The sequence below is a fragment of the Phaseolus vulgaris genome, chromosome 10 (assembly GCF_000499845.2).
Source record: "Phaseolus vulgaris cultivar G19833 chromosome 10, P. vulgaris v2.0, whole genome shotgun sequence".
Classification (NCBI taxonomy): domain Eukaryota; kingdom Viridiplantae; phylum Streptophyta; class Magnoliopsida; order Fabales; family Fabaceae; genus Phaseolus; species Phaseolus vulgaris.
Genome location: NC_023750.2, coordinates 6940359 through 6960406, shown reverse-complemented (window position 1 = coordinate 6960406; position 20048 = coordinate 6940359). Strand labels below are relative to the sequence as shown.

The window sequence follows — 20048 nt, the reverse complement described above, 5'->3', positions numbered from 1 at the left end:
CGAAAATAATCATGTATCTGAAAAAAAAATCTAAAATTACAAATTTAAAAAAAGACTTCTAAATTATATAATTCGAAATATTACATAAGAACATATGGAGGTGGAGCTAATCACAACAATTAATATAGGTCCATTATAACCTTATGAATATCAGTACACAGGATCCATAGAAGAATTAAGACGAATGAACTTCATAATTTTTCACTCTTTTAAATGATAAATATTTGAGTATATTTATTATTTTCTAGAACATTATTATAATGAGCTTTATATATATATATATATATATATATATATATATATATATATTCTTCATTCTAATGTACTCTTTTTAATATTCGTTCCATGTGCACTTTATTAATAAATTTCGCTTTAACTTATTAAAATTAAATGTATTTCCAAATTTTCACGCACATCCTTTTACACTTACAAATTTAAATTTTTTAATTGAAATAATACATTTTCTAATAATTTTTCATGTTTTGACAATTATACATTATTTATATTTTTTTCACATGTTAATTAATTCTTAGATAATACTTGAAACAATATTTTAATTATAAACGATTAAAATTTACAAATAAATAAATCATATTTTTTTAATTAATTTTAATAAAAGTGCAAATTTGTAATTAATTTTACCAACAAACATATCCCAACTCTTAAATTTAAAAAAATTAAAGTGGCTAGTTCCATATAATTAAAATTCATAATAAACATATACTGTCAAATTTATTATAACTAAAATTTGTCATAAATAAAATATATTTAATACAATAACTTAAATGTTTTAAATTGTCATATAAGAGTTTTTAAACTATTAATAACCTCTAAAAAATAAGTATTAAAATTAAAATTTATTTATACACAAAAGTAAAATAAAAAAAGTAGATTGTATTAAAAGCAAATCAAACTTATCAAAATCAATTATTTTAGATATATATTTATTGACATGGTTGAAACTCGTAAAAGAGTGTTACCGTTATCTTCAACCCACCATTTCCCTGCAACTACTTCATTTCACTGACTGAGAAAGAGAGAGAGAGAAAAATGAGTGTTCTTAGACTTGAATCTTCTCTTCACAACCAAACCCTTTCTCTCTCTTCTTCGCTCTCTTACTCTTTCCCCTTCAAGCTCTCTTCCTCCACTCTCCCCTTCGCTCTTACACGCGCCACGTGCCTCCCTCTGATAACGTGTTCCGTCTCCAAGGTCCACAGCTATGGCACCGTGGACTACGAGCGTCGCCCCATTGTGCGGTGGAACGAAGTGTACCGCCGGATAACGCTCAACCCGGACCCCGACATGAGCTCCGCCGAGGTGCTCAACCGGTGGGAGAACGAAGGCAAACACCTCACCAAGTGGGAACTCTCCAGAGTCGTCAAGGAGTTGAGGAAGTACAAGAAGTTTCGGAGAGCCCTTGAGGTCAAAACTCTATCTTCCAACTTCTTTTTCATTTGGGGTGCTTTAATCTCTCGCTCTCTATGTGTTTGTGTTTTTTACTCTTTCATTTTGCTGAAGAGATAGTGATATTAGTTTACTTTTTTGGGGGAGCCAATTGTCTGAATTGCACTTTCACTTGAAGTGAAAACTCTATCTTCCAATCTCTTTTTCATTTGGTTGATGAGATAATGATATTTTTTTTTGTGAAACTAGTTATCTGAATTGCACTTTCACTTGAAGTCAAAACTCTATCTTTCAACCACTTTTTCATTTGGGGTCTGCAATCCTACACTGTGTGTGTTTGTGTTGTTTTTTAACTGAATAGTTTTTTTTTTTTGTTTGGTCTAAGGATTTAAATTGCACTTCCACCTGTGGTCAAAATTCTATCTTCCAACATGGGGGCTATCTGTGTGTGTTTTTTACTTTTTACGGAAGAGGTTGTGATTTGTGGTTTTGTTTTTTGGTTAAGCTAATTGTTTGGTCCAGGGTTTTAAATTGTACTCTAGGTTAAAACTCTATCTTTCAACCACTTTTTCATTTAGGGTGCTTTTATCTCTTTATGTGAGTTTGTGTGGTTTTACTTTTTACCGAAGAGATTGTGATACGTAGTTATTAGTGGTGGAATGCGTTATCAGTGGGAGGTTGGAGTGTTAGCTGTTTGAGTTTATTTCATCAGATTTTAGGCATAGTTGATGTTCAAGAGCTTTTTCCTTTATTTTGTTGAGAAGTTTCACCTTCATTGGACTCACCAGTTTAGTGACATTCTTTTTTGTCAAATCCTGTTCCTTGAGGTTAACAACTTGATTCAATTTTGGTTTTCCTTGTGACATTATACAAGTACGATTCTACAGTTTTGCTAGTGTATATAGGTAGCATTCTTCATGTTCAGTAGTTGATAACCAGCTTTAGCATGAGTTGAAATATAGAGCATTGCCATTTGTTCATGATGAAGGATTTTGTAATTTGGCGATGCCATTTTATTTCAGTTTTGCACTTGATTCAAGTTGGAATATAAACACCAAACAATAATTGGCACATTCCATGACTTCCTAAAGACACAAATACTAATTCAAATCTATAACTGCCTAAAGACACAAATGTCATACAAAATAAACAGTGCAGACAGAAGACCTACTGAGTCTGTGAATGTTTCTTTTTCCTATTCACAAACTTTCCAAGGTTTTTCAGACCATGAGCATGAAAATGAAAATCTGTTAATTGTGGTTTCCCAAAGAAGTTTTGCTTACCATCTATCTCTTGGAATTTTATCTTACTCGATGCAAGGACATGTCCAATATTATCTTTGCCATAAATTTAGCAAAAAATCGTTCTTTCTGTTCAACATTTTTCCTTCTTCCCTTGCCTTATTTAAAAGTTCTAACAGCTATAAGAGAATAATCTTTTCCAAAACTATATTTTGTTTATGGTGTGGATAGCTGTATATGTTTATCATCATCCGACTATCATTCCTTCTGAAGAATCAAAGATTGCTTCGTACCCTTTGGCAATGTCAGAAAGGTATAGCTTGTTCTTGCAAAGTTACCATAAAACTCTGCATAAATAAAGTCCATTTCACAGATAATCCTAATAAAGAAGTAGGGATGAACAGTGAGCTATAAGAGACTACAACAAGACCTGATTGATTCCATGGTAGCTCTATTCCCTTGATTAAATTAGAAATGTTCCTTTTTACTATTTTTTTTTATAAAAAGCTTTCATGTTATGTGCTACTTGACATCTCAGCTAGGCTGCCTTTTTACTATTTACTATTTACTTAGCACTTGGTTTTATGGGATAAGTATACAATAACATCTATAATAACATCCTTAATTGTTAATTCCTGATTTGCAGATACTGTCAGTAAAATTTGCATAATCTGGAAAACTATTTTTGGGCCACTACTCTATTTAATGGCATGCTTCCTTTGGAGGTTATTATGAAAATATTGCTCTTTCTGATTGGGTTTTCTTATTTGCTTCAATTGTCTTAATATCAGCCATGTACAATTTTTTAAACCAATGAACAAATGTTCAGGTATATGATTGGATAAACAATAGACCAGAGCGGTTTAGAGTTTCTGAGAGTGATGCAGCAATTCAGTTAGATCTAATTGCAAAGGTTCGTGGGTTTTCTAGTGCAGAAGTATTTTTTCTGAGTCTGGAAGATCAGTTAAAAAATAAGAGGACTTATGGTGCCCTTCTGAATGTATATGTGCATTCCAGATTGAAGGAAAAGGCAGAATCTTTATTTGACACAATGAGGAGTAAAGGATATGTAGTACATGCACTACCATTTAATGTAATGATGACTTTGTACATGAACGTAAAGGAATATGTTAAAGTTGATATGCTGGTTTCTGAAATGATGGAAAAAAAGATACAGCTAGATATCTATACATATAATATCTGGTTATCTTCTTCTGGATCCCAAGGATCTATAGAGAAGATGGAACAAGTGTTTGAACAGATGGAAAAAGATGCTACCATTATCCCTAACTGGTCTACATTCAGCACAATGGCTTCAATGTACATTAGGATGGATCAGACTGAAAAAGCAGAAGAGTGCTTAAGAAAGGTTGAGAGTAGAATTAAAGGTCGTGATAGAATACCTTTTCATTATCTCCTGAGTTTATATGGACGTGTTCGAAACAAAGACGAAGTTTATCGAGTTTGGAATTCGTACAAAACAGTTTTTCCAAAAAATACACCAAACTTGGGATACCATGCTATTATTGCTTCTCTGGTTAAATTGGATGATATTGCGGGTGCCGAAAAACTTTATCAGGAATGGGTTTCTGTAAAGTCAAGTTATGATCCTAGAGTAGGAAACCTTCTCCTAGGCTGGTATGTTGAGGCAGGTGATATTCATAAGGCTTTGAGTTTCTTCAAGCAGATGAAGGAGGATGGTGGTTTTCCAAATTCAAATACATGGGAGATTCTCTCGGAGGGCTACATTGCAGATAAGAGGATTTCTGAGGCCTTATCCTGCTTGAAAGACGCTTTTATGGTTGCTGATAATTCAAGGAGTTGGAGACCAAAGCCCTTGAACTTGTCTGCATTCCTTGAGCTTTGCCAAGAACAAGGTGACATGGAAAGTGCTGAGACTTTTATTGTACTGTTGAAGCTGTCCAAATTTAGTAAACATAAAACTTATGCATCACTTATTGGCTCATCTGGTGATGGATTATCAAGCAAGATTGATACAATAGGTAGAAATGATGATATCCACGACAGAGAAGACATGGATGGTGAGTCTGAAATGTTGTTGAACGAACTAGAGAGTAGCTTTTGATACTTAACTATCTTTCTTTCTAGTATTGGAAAATGGTTTGCTAGAAGATGCAAGGGATTTTGGTCGAGTATGATCTCAGTAAAGTTTCATGGATTCTCTGTCTCATTATAATTGTTAGAAAGTGTAGCTTATTTTGGAATGTTTATGCTACAATGGTATGTGATGTTTTGCTTTTCATACGAATTGATGTTTGTATCAATGATATATGTGATCTTGAAGTCACCTTTATGTATGATATGTATGAATTTTTGTCCTTTTCGATCTGATTTTGTATGTGTTTGAACCATGGTAGGGGTGTTTTCTTCCTGCACCTTTACATTTATTTTTCTTCCTACAACCCTACACTCTTCGAAATACCCAAATTACCCATAACAGTTTTGGGTAATTCTGGAATAGGAGTGTTGTGGAAGCAAAAGGTGTGAGCAAAAGGTGTTTCAGCAGGAAATTCGAAAGACAAAAAAAATCATTTTGAAATATTTTTTTAAACACATTTTTTTAATTTCTGTAAATCCATAATTCATAAAATGTGTTTCGAAAAGTATGTTTCGGAAACATTTAGGAAAAAATAATTTGAAAGTCATTTTTAAGAGGGGTAAAATAGTCTTTTCGGAAAATGAAGGATGAAAATGATGGGGTGTAGTAAGAAACACCCTATGGTAGTTTAGGTTCATCATTAATGATGGATTGGGCTTTAAACCATGGGCTTTAAAACAAATTTCTCTAAAGAATTTTAGGAGAAAATAATAAAATAAACTCATTCTTAAGATAAAATTAACTTATGTGTAAGTTAAAATTAAAAATTGAAACAATTTATGTGAAAAATAAATATTTTTTTTCATAAACTAAAATTAGTTTATAATCTATAGTTTTTTTCTTCTAGAAATTAAATCTTATTTTTCTTCTCATGTACACTTGTTATAAATGTATTAGAATCCTTACTTCTTTCTTTCTACTTTGCTACAAGTAAGCTATTTAACTTATTTATCTCAAAGGTAAAAAAGTTATTTTGTAAATACCATTTTCACACTTGTTAGTTTGTATATTTGGTCTCCATGGATGTATTTTGTGAGAATTTTATTTTTATTTAAAATTAAATATTTATTATTGTATAACGTAATATAAGAAAGATACTCAAATAATTTGGTTTGCAAATTTTATTTCAAAGGAAACTAATGGAAGTGCAATTCAAAGACTACACTCATATTTCATATGAAAACAAACTATGACACAAGATAGACTTAACACGAATTGGTCCCCAAATGTCATAGTGAACTAAGACAAAAGGGGATGAACTTTGTAACTCTTTGTTTTTTCCTTCGTTTCTCCCTGTAAATATATTGTGGAAGTCAAAAAATAGTTCACGTTAACATTCCATTTGCCACATCAAAACAAAATTAACGTCGTCTATTGTCAATCTTATTCCAATAGTTTTCATACTACAAGTACCTTGATAATTTAAAGTTTAGATTATGGACAAAAAATGATATAAATTAACTTAAGTACTTTTATTTTAATTTAGATATAAATTTATTTTTGTGAAAAACAGAAAATAACACAAGAAAGTGGTGTTGAATTGTGTTTTGAATTTTGTTTGCAATTTTTCGCTAATATAGTCTTTTTATATGTTGTTAGATGATAAATTTATAAATAGAAGGTTTGAGAAATCTTTGTAAAATTTTGTTTTATTTTTTCCTTCATTCTTTAGTTAGTTAAAAAGAATAAAAGTAAAAGATTTAAGAAAAAAAAAAGACTACTTTTAGTTTTTGACCTACTAGTCAAGTTCCACTAAGCCGTCTTCCGTTGCAAAGTACAAATGACTACTTTGATCAAGCCACTACTAAGTATTCTTGACATTAATCACTCTTAGCTCAACACATATACAAGATCTAAATAATCAATTGATCACTGGTTTTGCTCACTAGAGAATGTAGCATCTTTTGATGTATATGATGTTTAAGCTCTTTATTCATAGGAGGAGATGAACACAAACAATAGGGCACAAAGAAATTTCAACAGTCGTACTTGCAAATTATGCCTATCTTTCTTGCGTAATCTTTCTTCAAAGCATGTTTTCTTATAGCCTTTACATTGCATTATAATTTTTGGTCGTTTAGTAACTTTAACTCTTTTCATTTTCTTCTATCATCATCATGAGCCCTTATGTTGGGAAACATTAAATGCACGACGTTTAATTTTTCTTTTCTTCTTTACACAACTTCTCTGATAGCTGACAATACTTATTTTCTTCGGTAACAAATCCTTTTACACTAAATATTGGTTAAAAGTGTACACTTTACGAGATAGACAACTAAGTTAGAGTTTAAACTAGCTTTGTTAGAGAAGTTTTTGGTAATCTAAACTTTAATTAATATCTTTATACATTTTTGTATTTTGTTGTTTGACATGAATTCACCTGGTACAAACGTAAAAAACATTATTTGTTTCTTCATGTTTAAGCTTTAAAATATTTCCTATGCATGTAACTTTAGAAGCCTTGATTTGTACTTATATTCTGAATGGACAAATGAAACTTAACCCTATCGTCAATCAAATAAACCATATGTATTTATGATTTGATTTAATGTTTGTTACATGTGTTAAAATTAAAGGCCTAAACAGGGGGGAGATGAATTGTTTTTGAAAGATTTTTGCAAAGATTGAAGGTAAAGTGAAAAGCTATGAAGAATCAATCAATTGAAAATATTGTTCAACCAATAAAAAACTATTTTAAGTTTGATTCCAGAAAATCAATTAGTTGCTTTCACGAAACAATCGGTTGTTTATACCAGCAGAAATTAAAAACAATGTTAAAACAATTTATGAGTGTAGGGGTAGAGAGAATCACACAAGATGTTTATACTGGTTCACTCTTATCCAAGAGATACATCTAGTCCTCAACTAACCACTGAGAATTCATTATGTAATCAACACCCTAGATTACTAAACACACCATGAGTGATGATCTTGAACCCTTCAAGAAAACACATCACTCTTTGGCAAACAACACAGTTTCCAGAAACACCTTCTGAAATTTTCTTACACAAGAACACACAAAATTACAATGTTCAAGGAAGAAAGGAATAAAATACATATGGGTAAATCAAAGCTTAAGGTTCAGAAGTACAAAACTCAATCCTATTCCACGCACTTGAGATGATCCAAAGCTTTTGAAATCTTGAAAACTGTTTTTGATTAATCTCTCTTTCTTAGTTAATGCATAGGGGCGTAAAATAACCTTTATATACCCCAATAAAATGGTCAAAGCAGTTAAATTAAAAACCAAAAGTTGTTGGAATCATTTAAAACAGATTAAAACCATTTAACAAAATTTTGTTAAGGTTTTCACGAAAACAACTAGTTGATTTATCGTAACAACCGGTTGAAACTATTTGACAGCAAAGCCAAAACAAACCTAAGCTTTTCCAAACCATTTTAAAAACCACTCAGTGTCAAACAACAGATTGAATCGATACTTCAACAGGTTGAAAAATCACACCCTTTTAGAAAACCCATCTTTTCAAAAAGGTAAAGATCCAATTGAACTTGGATTCCTCTTAAGGAGTGAATTAACAAGTTTCAAACAACTAAACATCACTAACACCTAACAACAAGGTCTTCAAGCTTTCCACTTGGATTTGGAGACATCAAAGCATCTTCTTCAACAATCTCCCCCTATTTGATGAAGACAAATTTCTGGTTTGCTGGTGTTGTAATTTTTAAACTTGAAAGATCCTGCAAAACAAAATTGTATAGCATACAAAACATATATAGCAACAGGATAACACAAAGTTGAGAAGACACACACAAATCTGCGCATGCATATGCAGAAAATCAATGTGTGTGGCAGCAAAAAAATGTGTAGCAGAACCATCAAAGCTATATCTACAACAACAGGATAAAATATAGCACCATAGAGTAGCAAAACTACAACACAAAACCACATTTTCTCCCCCTATTTGTCTTCACAAATACAATAAGAGAATGGATTAAGAAAGATTTTAAGAATCAAGGATACTCAACTCATATCTTAAGAAGAAAAACCTTTCTCGAGGCAGTGGCTTAGTGAAGATATCTGTAAGTTTCTTTTTCAGTTTCAATAAACTGAACTTCATAATCCCCATTGCTCACATGTGTAAGAATTGATGGCTTAAACAAGAGGGGGGGAGAGGGGTGAATTGTTTGTCAAAGATTGATTAAGAATGAACCTTTATCAAACAATCACATATAAGTAATTAAGGAAAGCAATCAACCAATGATACAAAAAATGTTTTCAGAATTTTAATCGGTTAAAATCACGTTTTAACCGGTTGTTTATATCAGCAACAAAACCAGAATTAAAACAAATAGTTATAAGGAGTTAGAGATAGAAAGATTTACACAACAAATTATATACTGGTTCACTCAACCTTGAGCTACATCCAGTTCTCAGAACAACCTCTGAGTTCCACTAGTAATCACTTACATATTACACCAAACACAACCACAAAGAGGTGACCTTGAAAACCACAAGACCCACTCACCCTCTTTGCAACACCGCACACCTTAAGTCAGAACACTCTCTGAATTTGCAGGATTTCACACACACTTACAAGTTTATGAAAGTACAATTACAAGAATCATGAAAGAAATAGAAAACACATGAGATTACACAAACCAGGAAGTCCTATAATCAGATCTTGTACCAGTGCAAAGCTTAACAACAATCTTGCAAATATTTTGAAAACTTCTTTAAAAAACTAATCTCAATCTCTCTTTGATTTCAAACTGTGTAAAAACTTGTTGTTTTTTGTTTTAAAAGAAAGGCTATATTTATAGCACTTAAAAACTAGCCGTTCAAGGCAACATTAATGACCTAAAGCAGTTTTGATCACACCCAAAATAGAATAACAAGTTTTTCAAAAAAATGTTAGAGAAAGTCACAATCAACTAGTTGAAAAGACGATTTAACCGGTTGAATTGGTTAGGCAATTACATAACCAAGTCAAAAACAGTTTTAAAACCTATAAGCCAGCTAGGTGACAAACAACCGATTATTTCGATAATTCAACCGGTTGTTTTTCTCTTTTCTTAGAAAAACACTTTTCTTTTTTTAAAACAAATTTAGGCAAGCTTTGTGCAAGTGTCAAAAATTGATCTTTACATAGATTTTAAACATTCTAATCTAAACCCAAACCAAAAGCAACACAACTTCAAGCTTCATCATGGATTTGAAACATCAAAGTTCCCATGCTCTACAAAATGATCTCTTATAAAATGGTGGCGAATCTCATTGTGCTTAGTCATTGAATGTTGAATTTGATTTTTAATGAGGTTGATTGCACTTGTGTTTTCACAAAGCAAGGGCACATTGTTAACCTTCAAGCCAAAGTCTTCTAGCTGCTCTTTGATCCAAAGTATTTGTGCACAATAACTGCCAACAATTATATTCTCAACTTCTGCAATTGAGAGAGCCACACAAGCTTGATTCTTGCTATGCCAGGATATGAGGCTTGCTCTAAGAAGATGACAAATGTCACTTGTGCTCTTTCTATCTTGCTTGCACCCTGCAAAATTAGAATCAGAGTATCCAACCAAATTTATAGGAGAGTGAGAGGGATACCATAAACCAACACTGGTTGTGCCTTTGAGATATTTCAGAATTCGTTTGGCAGCCTTGAAGTGTGATTCTTTTGGATTTGATTAAAATCTAGCACATAGGCAAATTGAAAACATGATGTCGAGCCTGCTAAAGAAAGAAACCAATCAATCCTCTGAATTTGGTTTGATCAACAACTGTTCCAGCCAAATCAGCATCCTTGTAACAGCTAGTTGACATTGGTGTGGATGCTTCTTTGTAGTTTTCCATTTCAAACTTCTTGAGAATTTTCTTGCAATACTTAGTTTTTACTCAAGAATATATCATCCTTTAATTGCTTGACCTGCAACCTTAAGAGGAAGGATAACTCCCCCATCATAAACATTTAAAATCCCCCCTGTATAGCTTCAACAAATTCCTCACATAGGCAATCATTAGTAGCTCCAAAGATGATATCATCAACATAAATTTGTATCAAGATGATGACAGATTTTGACTTTTTAATAAAAAAAAGTCTTATCAAATTTGCCTCTTTCATAGCCATGAGATAAGAGAAAATTGCTAAGCCTCTCACACCACTGTCTTAGTTCTTGCTTGAGTCCATACAAAGCCTTTTTACACATGAGTAAGATGTTGGTGATCTTCAAATCCGGGAGGTTATGAGACATATGTTAGAATATATGGCCTTAAACAAGAGGGGGGTGAATTGTTTATAAGAGATTTTCGCAAACTTTGAAGGTATAATGAAAGCCAATGAAGAATTATAGAGAAAGGAATCAAGGAAAGCAATGCACAAAGTTGTTTTAGTTGATTTCCAGAAAATCAACCGGTTGTTTTGTCGAAACAATCGGTTGTTTTTATCAGCAGTTAATAAAAACAACTTAAAATAGATATATGTGAGATCAGGGAAAGAGAGAATCACACAAACAGATTTATACTGGTTCACTCTTACACCAAGAGCTACATCCAGTCCCCAGAAACCACTGGGTAATCCACTATGCAATCAAAACCAGATTACAAACATCACACACCAAAGTAGTGACCTTGAACCCCTCAAGAAACACACTACCTTTGGCGAACCACACCAAGAATGTTGATCTTGAACACCTCAAGAACACACAACACTCCTTGGCAACACAACTACATAAATACAATAATCAAGGAAGAAGGGAATAGAATACACCTGGGTATTACAAAGCTTAAAGTTCAGAATTAGAACCCAATCCTATTCCACACACTTAAGAATGATCCAAAGCTCTTTCAAATCTTGGAAAAACTGTTTTGATAAAATTTTTCTCTTACATCAAGATTAGGAGCGTAAAACCACCTTTATATAGACCAATCAAGTGGTCAAAAGCATTTAATAAAGGAGCCAAGTTAGTTAGGATCATTTAAAACATATTAAAATCGCTTAACAGAATTTTGTTAAGGTTTTCAGAAAAACAATCGGTTGTTTTGTCGAAACAATCGATTGATTTGACTTGACAGCAAAGTCAAGCTTTTTCAAAACCTTTTCAAAAACTGCTAAGGTAAAACAACCTGTAGTTTCGAAAAAACAACCTGTTGAAATTTTAATAGCATTTTAGAAAACTCATCTTTTCAAAAGGTTAAAGATTCAAATGAACTTAGATCATCTTAAGGAGTGAATTAACAAATTTCAAACAACTAGACAACACAGACACACCCAACAACAAGGTCTTCAAGCTTTTCTCTTGGATTTGGAGACATCAAAGCATCTTGTTCAACAACATAGACTTTTTCATTGATGAATCCATTGAGAAATGCACTTTTCACATCCATCCGAAAAAAGTTTGAACCCACTCATACAAGAAAATGCAAGCAATAATCTCACAACTTCTAATCTAGCCACAGGTGCAAATATTTCATCATAATCAATGCCTTCTTCTTGATAATAACCTTTAGCAACCAACCTAGCTTTGTTTCTAGTTATTACACCATATTCATCCACTTTATTTCTAAACACCCACTTAGTTCCAATGACATCCATGCAATCAGTTTTAGGAACAAGAAAGCACACATCATTTCTAGTAAATTGATTCAGCTCATCATGCATGGCAACAACCCAATTTTCATCTTTAAGTGCATCATAAATGGATTTAGGTTCAATTTGAGACACAAAAGTCATGTGTTTGTAGTAATTAGAGATAGAGTTTCGAGTGGAGAGTCCCATTATCAATTTGTTCAATGATGTTGTCCACATCAAGGTCTCTTGGAATTCTCCATTCTTTAAGAAGATCATCCTAATGCAGAATTTCAACAAGTTGTTTCGCAGAATCAACCAGTTGTTTTTCTGGACAGGATTCTAGCTTTTGCAAAATGATGTTCTGATCATCGTCTTCTGCATAATTCTTCATAAAGTCATGTTTTGTAGGGTTAGTTTCATCCAAGACAACATGAATGGACTTTTCCACAGTCATAAGTCTTTTGTTATACACTCTATAAGCATGACTAGTTAAGGAATAACCAAGAAAGATACCACTATCTGCTTTTTCATCAAACTTGTCAAGGTTTTCCTTTCCGTTATTAAGAATATAACATTTGCAGTCAAACACTTTTAGATGACTAATGTTGGGTTTTATGCCATTAAATAGTTCATAAAGGGGTTTTTTTTCAAAATTGGTCTAACGAGGACCCTATATTCATCACATAGGAAGTTGTGCTAACAACATCAGCCCAAAAATATTTTGGCAATGAAGACTCACTCAAAATGGTTCTAGCAAGTTCCTCAAGAGACATATTCTTCCTTTCCACAACCTCATTCTGTTGGGGAGTTCTAGGAGCATAAAAATTATGGAAAATACCAAGTTTTTCATAAAAACCACTGATTTTTTTCATTTTAAAATTCTCCCCCATGATCACTACGAATGACACAAATGTTACTGCAACACTTGTTTTGTAATCTCTTGACAAGCTTTTTGAATGTAGAAAATGCATCACTCTTGGATTCCAGAAATAGTGTCCATGTGAACCTAGAGAAATCATCAACTATTACAAATGCATAGTAGTTTCCACCAAGACTCATGGTTCTTGAAGGACCAAACAAATCCATGTGCAACAATTCAAGGGGTTTGGAAGTTGAAACAACATTTTTCAGTTTGAAAGAGTGTTTGATTTGCTTCCCCTTTTGACATGCTTCACATATGTGGTCTTTCTCAAACTTGAGTTTGGGTAAACCTACTATAAGATCTTTTGAGATCAACTTATTTAGATGATGCATGTGGATATATGCTATCCTTCAATGTCATAACCATGATTCCTCATGTTTGATTAGAAGGCAGTCAATAGATGCAAAATGTGAGATATCAAGTAAATAGACATTGTTGATCCTTTTACCAATCAACAAAACTTCCTATGATTTGGACAACTTTATCTCACATGTGTTGGGCTTGAAGGTTATTTGATAACCTTTGTCACAAAACTGGCTTATGCTTAGGAGGATATGCTTTAGACCTTCCATAAATAGCACATCATTAATCAAGAAGGTATTCTTTGTCGCCAGTGGTTCCTCTTCCAAGAATTTTTCCTTTGTTGTTGTCCCCAAAATGTCACGTGACCTTATTGCTTGAGGTAGATTAACAAACTTGCTTTTATCTCCTGTCATGTGCTTGGGACATCCACTGTCCAGGTACCATAGGTGTTGGTTTGCCATCAAAGAACCCTGCAAGAAATAAGATCAAGAAGCAAGATTTGGTCCCCTTACAAATTTGGGTCAATGGGCATTAACTGGACATTAGAAACCTTAGAATTTTTAGGAACCCACTTTAAAACACCTATGAAAACATAAAACCTTCTTACTCTACAAAATCTAACAGTATGGCTCCTTTTCATGCAGTAAAAGCACGTTTCAACCGGTTGTTTCGACAAAACAATCAATTATTTTTCAAAAAAACTAGAAAAGGGTTTTGAAACTGATATATTCTTGTTGTTTTAGTTAAATCCCAATCCAGCCTTTCCAAAAACACAATTTTATGATGCAAGAAAAGTTTCAAGGTTTGATTGGCCTTTGGAAAACTTGTCCATAGTTTTTAAAAGATAATGGACTTTCTTTTGAAGAACTTCACAGTTTTCACAAAAGCTAGAATCACACTTGCAAAAAGAGACTTTGTAAATCATTTCCAAATTTTCAAAATCAGTTTTTGAATTGTTCAACTTTTCTTCCAAGGTCTTGACTCTATTTTCCAACCATTTGTTTAAACCTTTCAACCGGTTATTCAAAAAGGCCAATCTATTTGCTTCTTCATGAGTCTTTTTGAAGGAATCAAGAAGTTGACTATAATTTTCAAAAAATTAATTGAAGTGCTAGAACTTACACTACTGGTTTCTGATTCTTCCTTCCTTGGCCATCAAACACAAATTGACTTCTTCATCTTCCTTTAATGATGAGCTAGAGGATGAATCATCATTATCTTGCCAAGTAATGTAGGCTCTTTTTGTTTTGACTTTCTTTTCAATCTTCTTGTTTTGCCCTTCTTTTCAAGCTTCTTGCTTGACCCTCACTCCTTGCTCTCATTATTTGGACAATCAACCCTAATATGACCCTGCTTACCACATCCAAAATAAGTATAGTTTGTAGAATTGAATAAATTCACTTTCTTACTATTATACCTGTTTGATGGTTGATTCTTGTCCCGGTTCTTCTTCTTCAAGAACTTGCTAAACTTCCTTTTGAGCAAGTTGAAAGTCTCACCATCACTGCACTCACTTGAGTCTTAACCATCCTTGTAACCAACAACTGTTAAAGCGATGCTCCTCACATGTTTTTCTTCATTTTCTTGGTCATTTAGCCGGTTCATTTTAAGCTTATGCTCCCTTAGCTTACCAAATAAGGAGGTTGTAGTCTTGGTCAAATCCTTGGATTCAGAAATTGCAGTGACCTTTGGTTACCATAATCTATCCAAGCATTTGAGGATCTTGATGTTCAGCTCCTCCCTTTCAAAGATCTTGCCAAGGCTGATGAGGCGATTCACTATGTGGGAGAATCTTTTCTGCACATCTGAGATGGTTTCCCCTTTAAGCATTCTGAACATTTCATATTCTTGGACCTAGGCATGCTTCCTTTCCCTCCTCTCATCAGTTTGTGTCTTCATGGGTAACCTCAAGAATGTTCCACATCTCCTATTTTTAAATTTGGGTATAAAAGGGCCATTTACAATAGCATCTTAGATTCCTTCATCAATTGATTCAACAAAAATTTTCATTCTAACATTGCAAAATTGATAGTTCAGTCCACAAACACAAAGGTGGTTTGTTTATAGAAGCACCCTCCCCAAAGGGTAGTTTTTTTTAGCCATTTTAAAAAAGGTTTTAGAATCGAAACTTGAGTAACTTTCAAGAACTCAACTCCTGTTGCCAATTGTTAGAATTAGAGGCCTAAACAAGAGGGGGGGAAAATTATTTTTGAATGATTTTCGCAAAAAATGAAGGTAGAGTGAAAAGTTATGAAGAATCACTCAATTGAAAATACTGTTCAACCAATAAAAAACCGTTTTAAGTTTGATTCCAGAAAATCAACCAGTTGTTTTCACGAAACAACCGGTTGTTTATACCAGCAAGCAGAATTGAAAAACAATGTTAAAATAGTTTATTAGTGTAGGAAGAGAGAGAATCACACAAGATGTTTATACTGGTTCACTCTTATCCAATAGCTACATCCAGTCCTCAGCTAACTTCTGAGAATTCACTATGTAATCAACCCTAGATTACAAAACTCACACCAAGAGTGATGATCTTGATCATTTCAAGAACACACACCATTCTTTGGCAAACAACACAGTTTCCAGGAACACCTTTTTAAACTGCCTTACACAAGAACACACAAAAAATAGAATGTTCAAGAAAGAAGGGAATAAAATACATCTGGGTAAATCAAAGCTTAAGGTTCAGAAGTACAAAATCCAATCCTATTCCACACACTTGAGATGATCCAAAGCTTTGAAAATCTGGAAAACTATTTTTGATTAATCTCTCTTTCTTAATTAATGCATAGGAGCATAAAACAACATTTATATACCCCAATCAAATAGTCAAAGTAGTTAAATAAAAAACCAAAAGCTATTAGAATCATTTAAAACTAATTAAAATCACTTAACATAATTCTTTTAAGGTTTTCAAAAAAATAACTAGTTGATTTATTGAAACAACTTATTGAATCTGTTTGATAGCAAAGCCAAAACAAAGCTAAGCTTTTCCAAACCATTTTAAAAATCACTCAGTTCAACAGGTTGAAATTTCACATCCTTTTAAAAAAACCCATCTTTTAAAAAAGGTAAATATTTAATTGAACTTGAATCATCTTAAGAAGTAAATTATTAACAAGTTTCAAAATAACCAAACAACACTAACTTCTATGAACAAGTTCTTCAAGTTTTTAACTTGAATTTTAAGACATCAAAACATCTTGTTTAACAACATACCTTTTCTTCATGTATTACACATTAAACTTATTATATTTCATGTATTTCAAGTATTAGGATTATATATTTTTAAGTATATAATCAAAATATCTTGTGTTAACTTTATTCTTTTCTATTGGAAAAGAAAATTATACAAACTTATTTACTGGGAATTATAAAAAAGGAGAGAATCACTATGTAGGTATTACAAAAGTCTTCTAAAATAGAGAATTAGAATATATTTAGGTAAGAGAAGTAAAAGAACATGAAAATGATTCCCAAGGCCAAAGGGAGAATATTCGTTCGTGAAAATTAGGGTTAGGGTTGGAGTGTTCTTCATCAGCACCGTATATAAATACCCCTTTTCTCTCTCACTCCTCTACCGTATATCTCTCGCTCCATCTCACTCACTCACTACCAAAACACCGAAAAAAACATCAAAAGAGAGAGATGGCCGAGCAAACCTTCATCATGATCAAGCCTGATGGCGTTCAGAGAGGCCTTGTGCGTTTAGTTTTCTCTTAACTTTTTTGTTTCTGGTTTTATAGTGTTTGTTTTTAATTTTTGTTGTTTATTCTGAACTGGGTTTTAGGAAATTGCGTGTTTTGAAAAGATGGGGTTGCTATCCATGACTTTTCAGGAAATGGGTCAATGACTGTTAGTGATTTTTTTTTGGGTTTTGCGGAATTTTGTGAAGGTGGGTTTGCTATTTATGTCTTTTCAGAAAATGGGTTGACTGGTTTGGTGACGAGTTTCCGGGCTTTGGGAAATTTGAGTTTTTAGAAGATTTGCTGATTGTTGTTTTGGCAATGATTTGTTTGTGTCGGTAATTCGATTTTAAATGTCGATGTTTTTTAATTTAAAGGTTCATGCATGTGATTTATTTGACTGATTAGTGATTCTGTTTCAGATTGGTGAGATCATCGCCAGATTTGAGAAGAAAGGTTTCTACTTGAAAGGTAATCTTCAGTTAACTGCTTCATAGTATACTGAATTTTTGTTGTGACTTGTGAGAGCAACCTCAGATCAGAACGTATTGTTTTGTTTCTGATATAGACTAAAAAGCTAGAGTTCATGCTTGTGTTTTTTGCTTAGACATCATATTCGATTGAATTCTTATATCTAGACACATGATTACCAACACCACAATCTTGGTCTTAGTATGAGTTATGACAATTTTTTTTAGTTTTGAAATTGTTATTAGCAAATGATTGTTTTAATGTGATTTGGTTTCAGGTTTGAAACTTGTTACTGTGGAGCGTCCTTTTGCTGAGAAGCACTATGCTGATTTATCTGCCAAGCCTTTCTTCAGTGGATTGGTGGATTACATCATCTCTGGCCCTGTTGTTGCCATGATTTGGGAGGGTAAGAATGTTGTGGTTACTGGGAGAAAGATAATTGGGGCCACTAACCCAGCTCAATCTGAGCCTGGAACTATTCGTGGTGACTATGCTGTTGACATTGGAAGGTAAGATTTTGTTTTCTTCACAATCTTGTTCTTCATTGCTATTCTTTTTTCAAGTTTTTTGTTCAAGCTGCAACTAAATGTGTTTCCATTGTTCATGTTTCTAATTTAGTTATGTGGATATTAGGTTATCTTTTTGCTGTTTGATCTTCTATATCCTGAAGCCCTGTATGTCATTGTATTCTTAGAAATCAAATTTGTTGGTATTTTTGTGAAAGTTTATCAACAAATCCATATTTTACTAATCTCAGATGAATCAGAAGTGATTTTTGTACCTTTTCAATTGGATTGTGTTCTCCAATGAATTTTTCAGTGAAATTTTGTACTTTTTCTTATGAAGATGTTCTTGTGTAGGAATGTTATCCATGGAAGTGATTCAGTTGAGAGTGCTCGCAAGGAAATTGCCTTGTGGTTCCCTGATGGCCCTGTTAACTGGCAAAGCAGCCAACACTCATGGATCTATGAATAAACCATATGCATCAAGTTGTGATCCAGATTATCATCTACATGTTCTGTTTTTGTCGACTGCTGGACTTTTGTTAGGGTTTGGTTCCTTGGTTTTGTATCTTAAGTTTCTACCATGTCCCTTGAAACATGCTCACAGTTTGATAAATCAAATCTAAAACTAGTTTTGCTTTACCTCATTGTTTGTTAATGTCTTTCTAGAGGCATTTGATTGATGCGATGCTTATGCAAAGTTTGTTTGGAGTTTTATCAATTACAGTTGTCAAATTTTCTACAACTTTATATGATGATTTCTTGTTCAAATTTGACCTAAAATAAGTTGCTTGTAATGCCTAATTTAAAGTTGTGAGTTTTTTTACTTGATTTGTAGTTATGCTTTCAAAACACTAACTACAATAATGGATGGTTTTACAACGTGAAAGCTAGTTAGTTCATGCACCTTTTTCCCAGCCTAGTGCAATTTACTTTTTGAGTTTTCGGAAATGGGCAAATTAAAAAATTTATTCCTGAATTTGGCAAAATTTTGAAGAAATCTTATTACGATCTTAATAAGTTACAAAATTATACGATTTTAATAATTATAAAAAAATGAATATAAACTTAAATGCTATTGGTCCAATTCAATGATATTTTTAAAAAAACTTTTTAAATTTCTTTAAACGGTGTAATAATTTAAGAAATATTTAGTTGTAGAGATTAATTATAGTAAAATCTAATTTTGATTTTTTTTAACATATTTTATCATCATTATTAATTTTTACATTATTTTTAATTAAAATAATAATTAATTATTTTTTAAATTATTATATCATTAAAAATAATAATAACCTTCTTCTGAAAGAAGTTGTTGAATTTGTCCTGTAGAATTTTATTTTTAATTCATTTTTATAATTATTAAAATCGTCTTTTAATTATAAGATTTCACTTTTTCTTTAACTTTTTAAAATCACATTTCAGGTAAACGATATCACTAATTCAATTTTTTGTATACTAATTAAAATACAATTTTTAAGTACGATTTCGTAGAAATCTGATCACAGGAAATCATATTCAATACGACTTGTTTGAAATATTTATAAATCATGAACGTATACACACGATTTGCTAAAAATTAACTCGTATCTTTCAAATAATAAGTTTTTAATTTGTCTATTTCCAAAAATCCAAAAATAAATTACACGAGTGTGGAAAAAAAAACTAGTTCATGATTATCACTTTCTTTTTTCTTCTAAATCATGGCATATCCCCACAACAAATATTCACCATTGTTAATGTTAGGTGCAAAGCAAAGTGAGAAAGGGTTTGAAAAAAAAATATGAAAACACTTGATTACAAAAGGTTCAATAATATTGTTTTATTGTGACTATGATCACCATAAAAGGACACGTAGTTGTAACCT

General features: G+C 32.4%; 3 protein-coding genes across 4 annotated transcripts; 2 read left to right on the top strand and 1 right to left on the bottom strand.

Moving 5' to 3' along the window:
• The first annotated feature begins 928 nt into the window (after positions 1 to 928).
• LOC137818632 (pentatricopeptide repeat-containing protein At1g02150) lies at positions 929 to 4990 on the top strand. 2 transcript variants are annotated; one of them, XM_068622166.1, is made up of 3 exons: positions 929 to 1422; positions 3292 to 3370; positions 3475 to 4990. In XM_068622166.1, the coding sequence occupies exons 2-3, from the start codon at positions 3356 to 3358 to the stop codon at positions 4729 to 4731; spliced, it is 1272 nt and encodes a 423-aa protein (XP_068478267.1). In that variant the 5' UTR covers positions 929 to 1422; positions 3292 to 3355; the 3' UTR covers positions 4732 to 4990. The 2 variants fall into 2 exon arrangements, with proteins under 2 accessions (XP_068478267.1, XP_068478265.1); XM_068622164.1 differs by lacking the exon at positions 3292 to 3370 and having other exon boundaries at positions 930 to 1422.
• Positions 4991 to 12065: 7075 nt separating this feature from the next.
• LOC137813438 (uncharacterized mitochondrial protein AtMg00820-like) lies at positions 12066 to 12497 on the bottom strand. The gene has a single exon (XM_068615691.1). It carries the CDS (start codon positions 12495 to 12497, stop codon positions 12066 to 12068), a length of 432 nt encoding a protein of 143 aa, XP_068471792.1.
• Positions 12498 to 16929: 4432 nt separating this feature from the next.
• On the top strand, positions 16930 to 18823 carry LOC137818613 (nucleoside diphosphate kinase 1). The gene is made up of 4 exons (XM_068622139.1): positions 16930 to 17223; positions 17630 to 17678; positions 17956 to 18187; positions 18539 to 18823. Exons 1-4 carry the CDS (start codon positions 17170 to 17172, stop codon positions 18651 to 18653), a joined length of 450 nt encoding a protein of 149 aa, XP_068478240.1. The 5' UTR covers positions 16930 to 17169; the 3' UTR covers positions 18654 to 18823.
• The last annotated feature ends 1225 nt before the right edge of the window (positions 18824 to 20048 follow it).

Excerpts from the sequence above, each read along its gene's own strand:
- LOC137818632 (XM_068622164.1), top strand. The coding sequence starts at position 1,051 with ATGAGTGTTCTTAGACTTGAATCTTCTCTTCACAACCAAACCCTTTCT. Across the intron at positions 1,423-3,474 it reads AGTTTCGGAGAGCCCTTGAG|GTATATGATTGGATAAACAA; the intron begins GTCAAAACTCTA and ends ACAAATGTTCAG.
- LOC137813438 (XM_068615691.1), bottom strand. The coding sequence starts at position 12,497 with ATGGGACTCTCCACTCGAAACTCTATCTCTAATTACTACAAACACATG.
- LOC137818613 (XM_068622139.1), top strand. The coding sequence starts at position 17,170 with ATGGCCGAGCAAACCTTCATCATGATCAAGCCTGATGGCGTTCAGAGA. Across the intron at positions 17,679-17,955 it reads GAAAGGTTTCTACTTGAAAG|GTTTGAAACTTGTTACTGTG; the intron begins GTAATCTTCAGT and ends ATTTGGTTTCAG. Across the intron at positions 18,188-18,538 it reads TATGCTGTTGACATTGGAAG|GAATGTTATCCATGGAAGTG; the intron begins GTAAGATTTTGT and ends GTTCTTGTGTAG.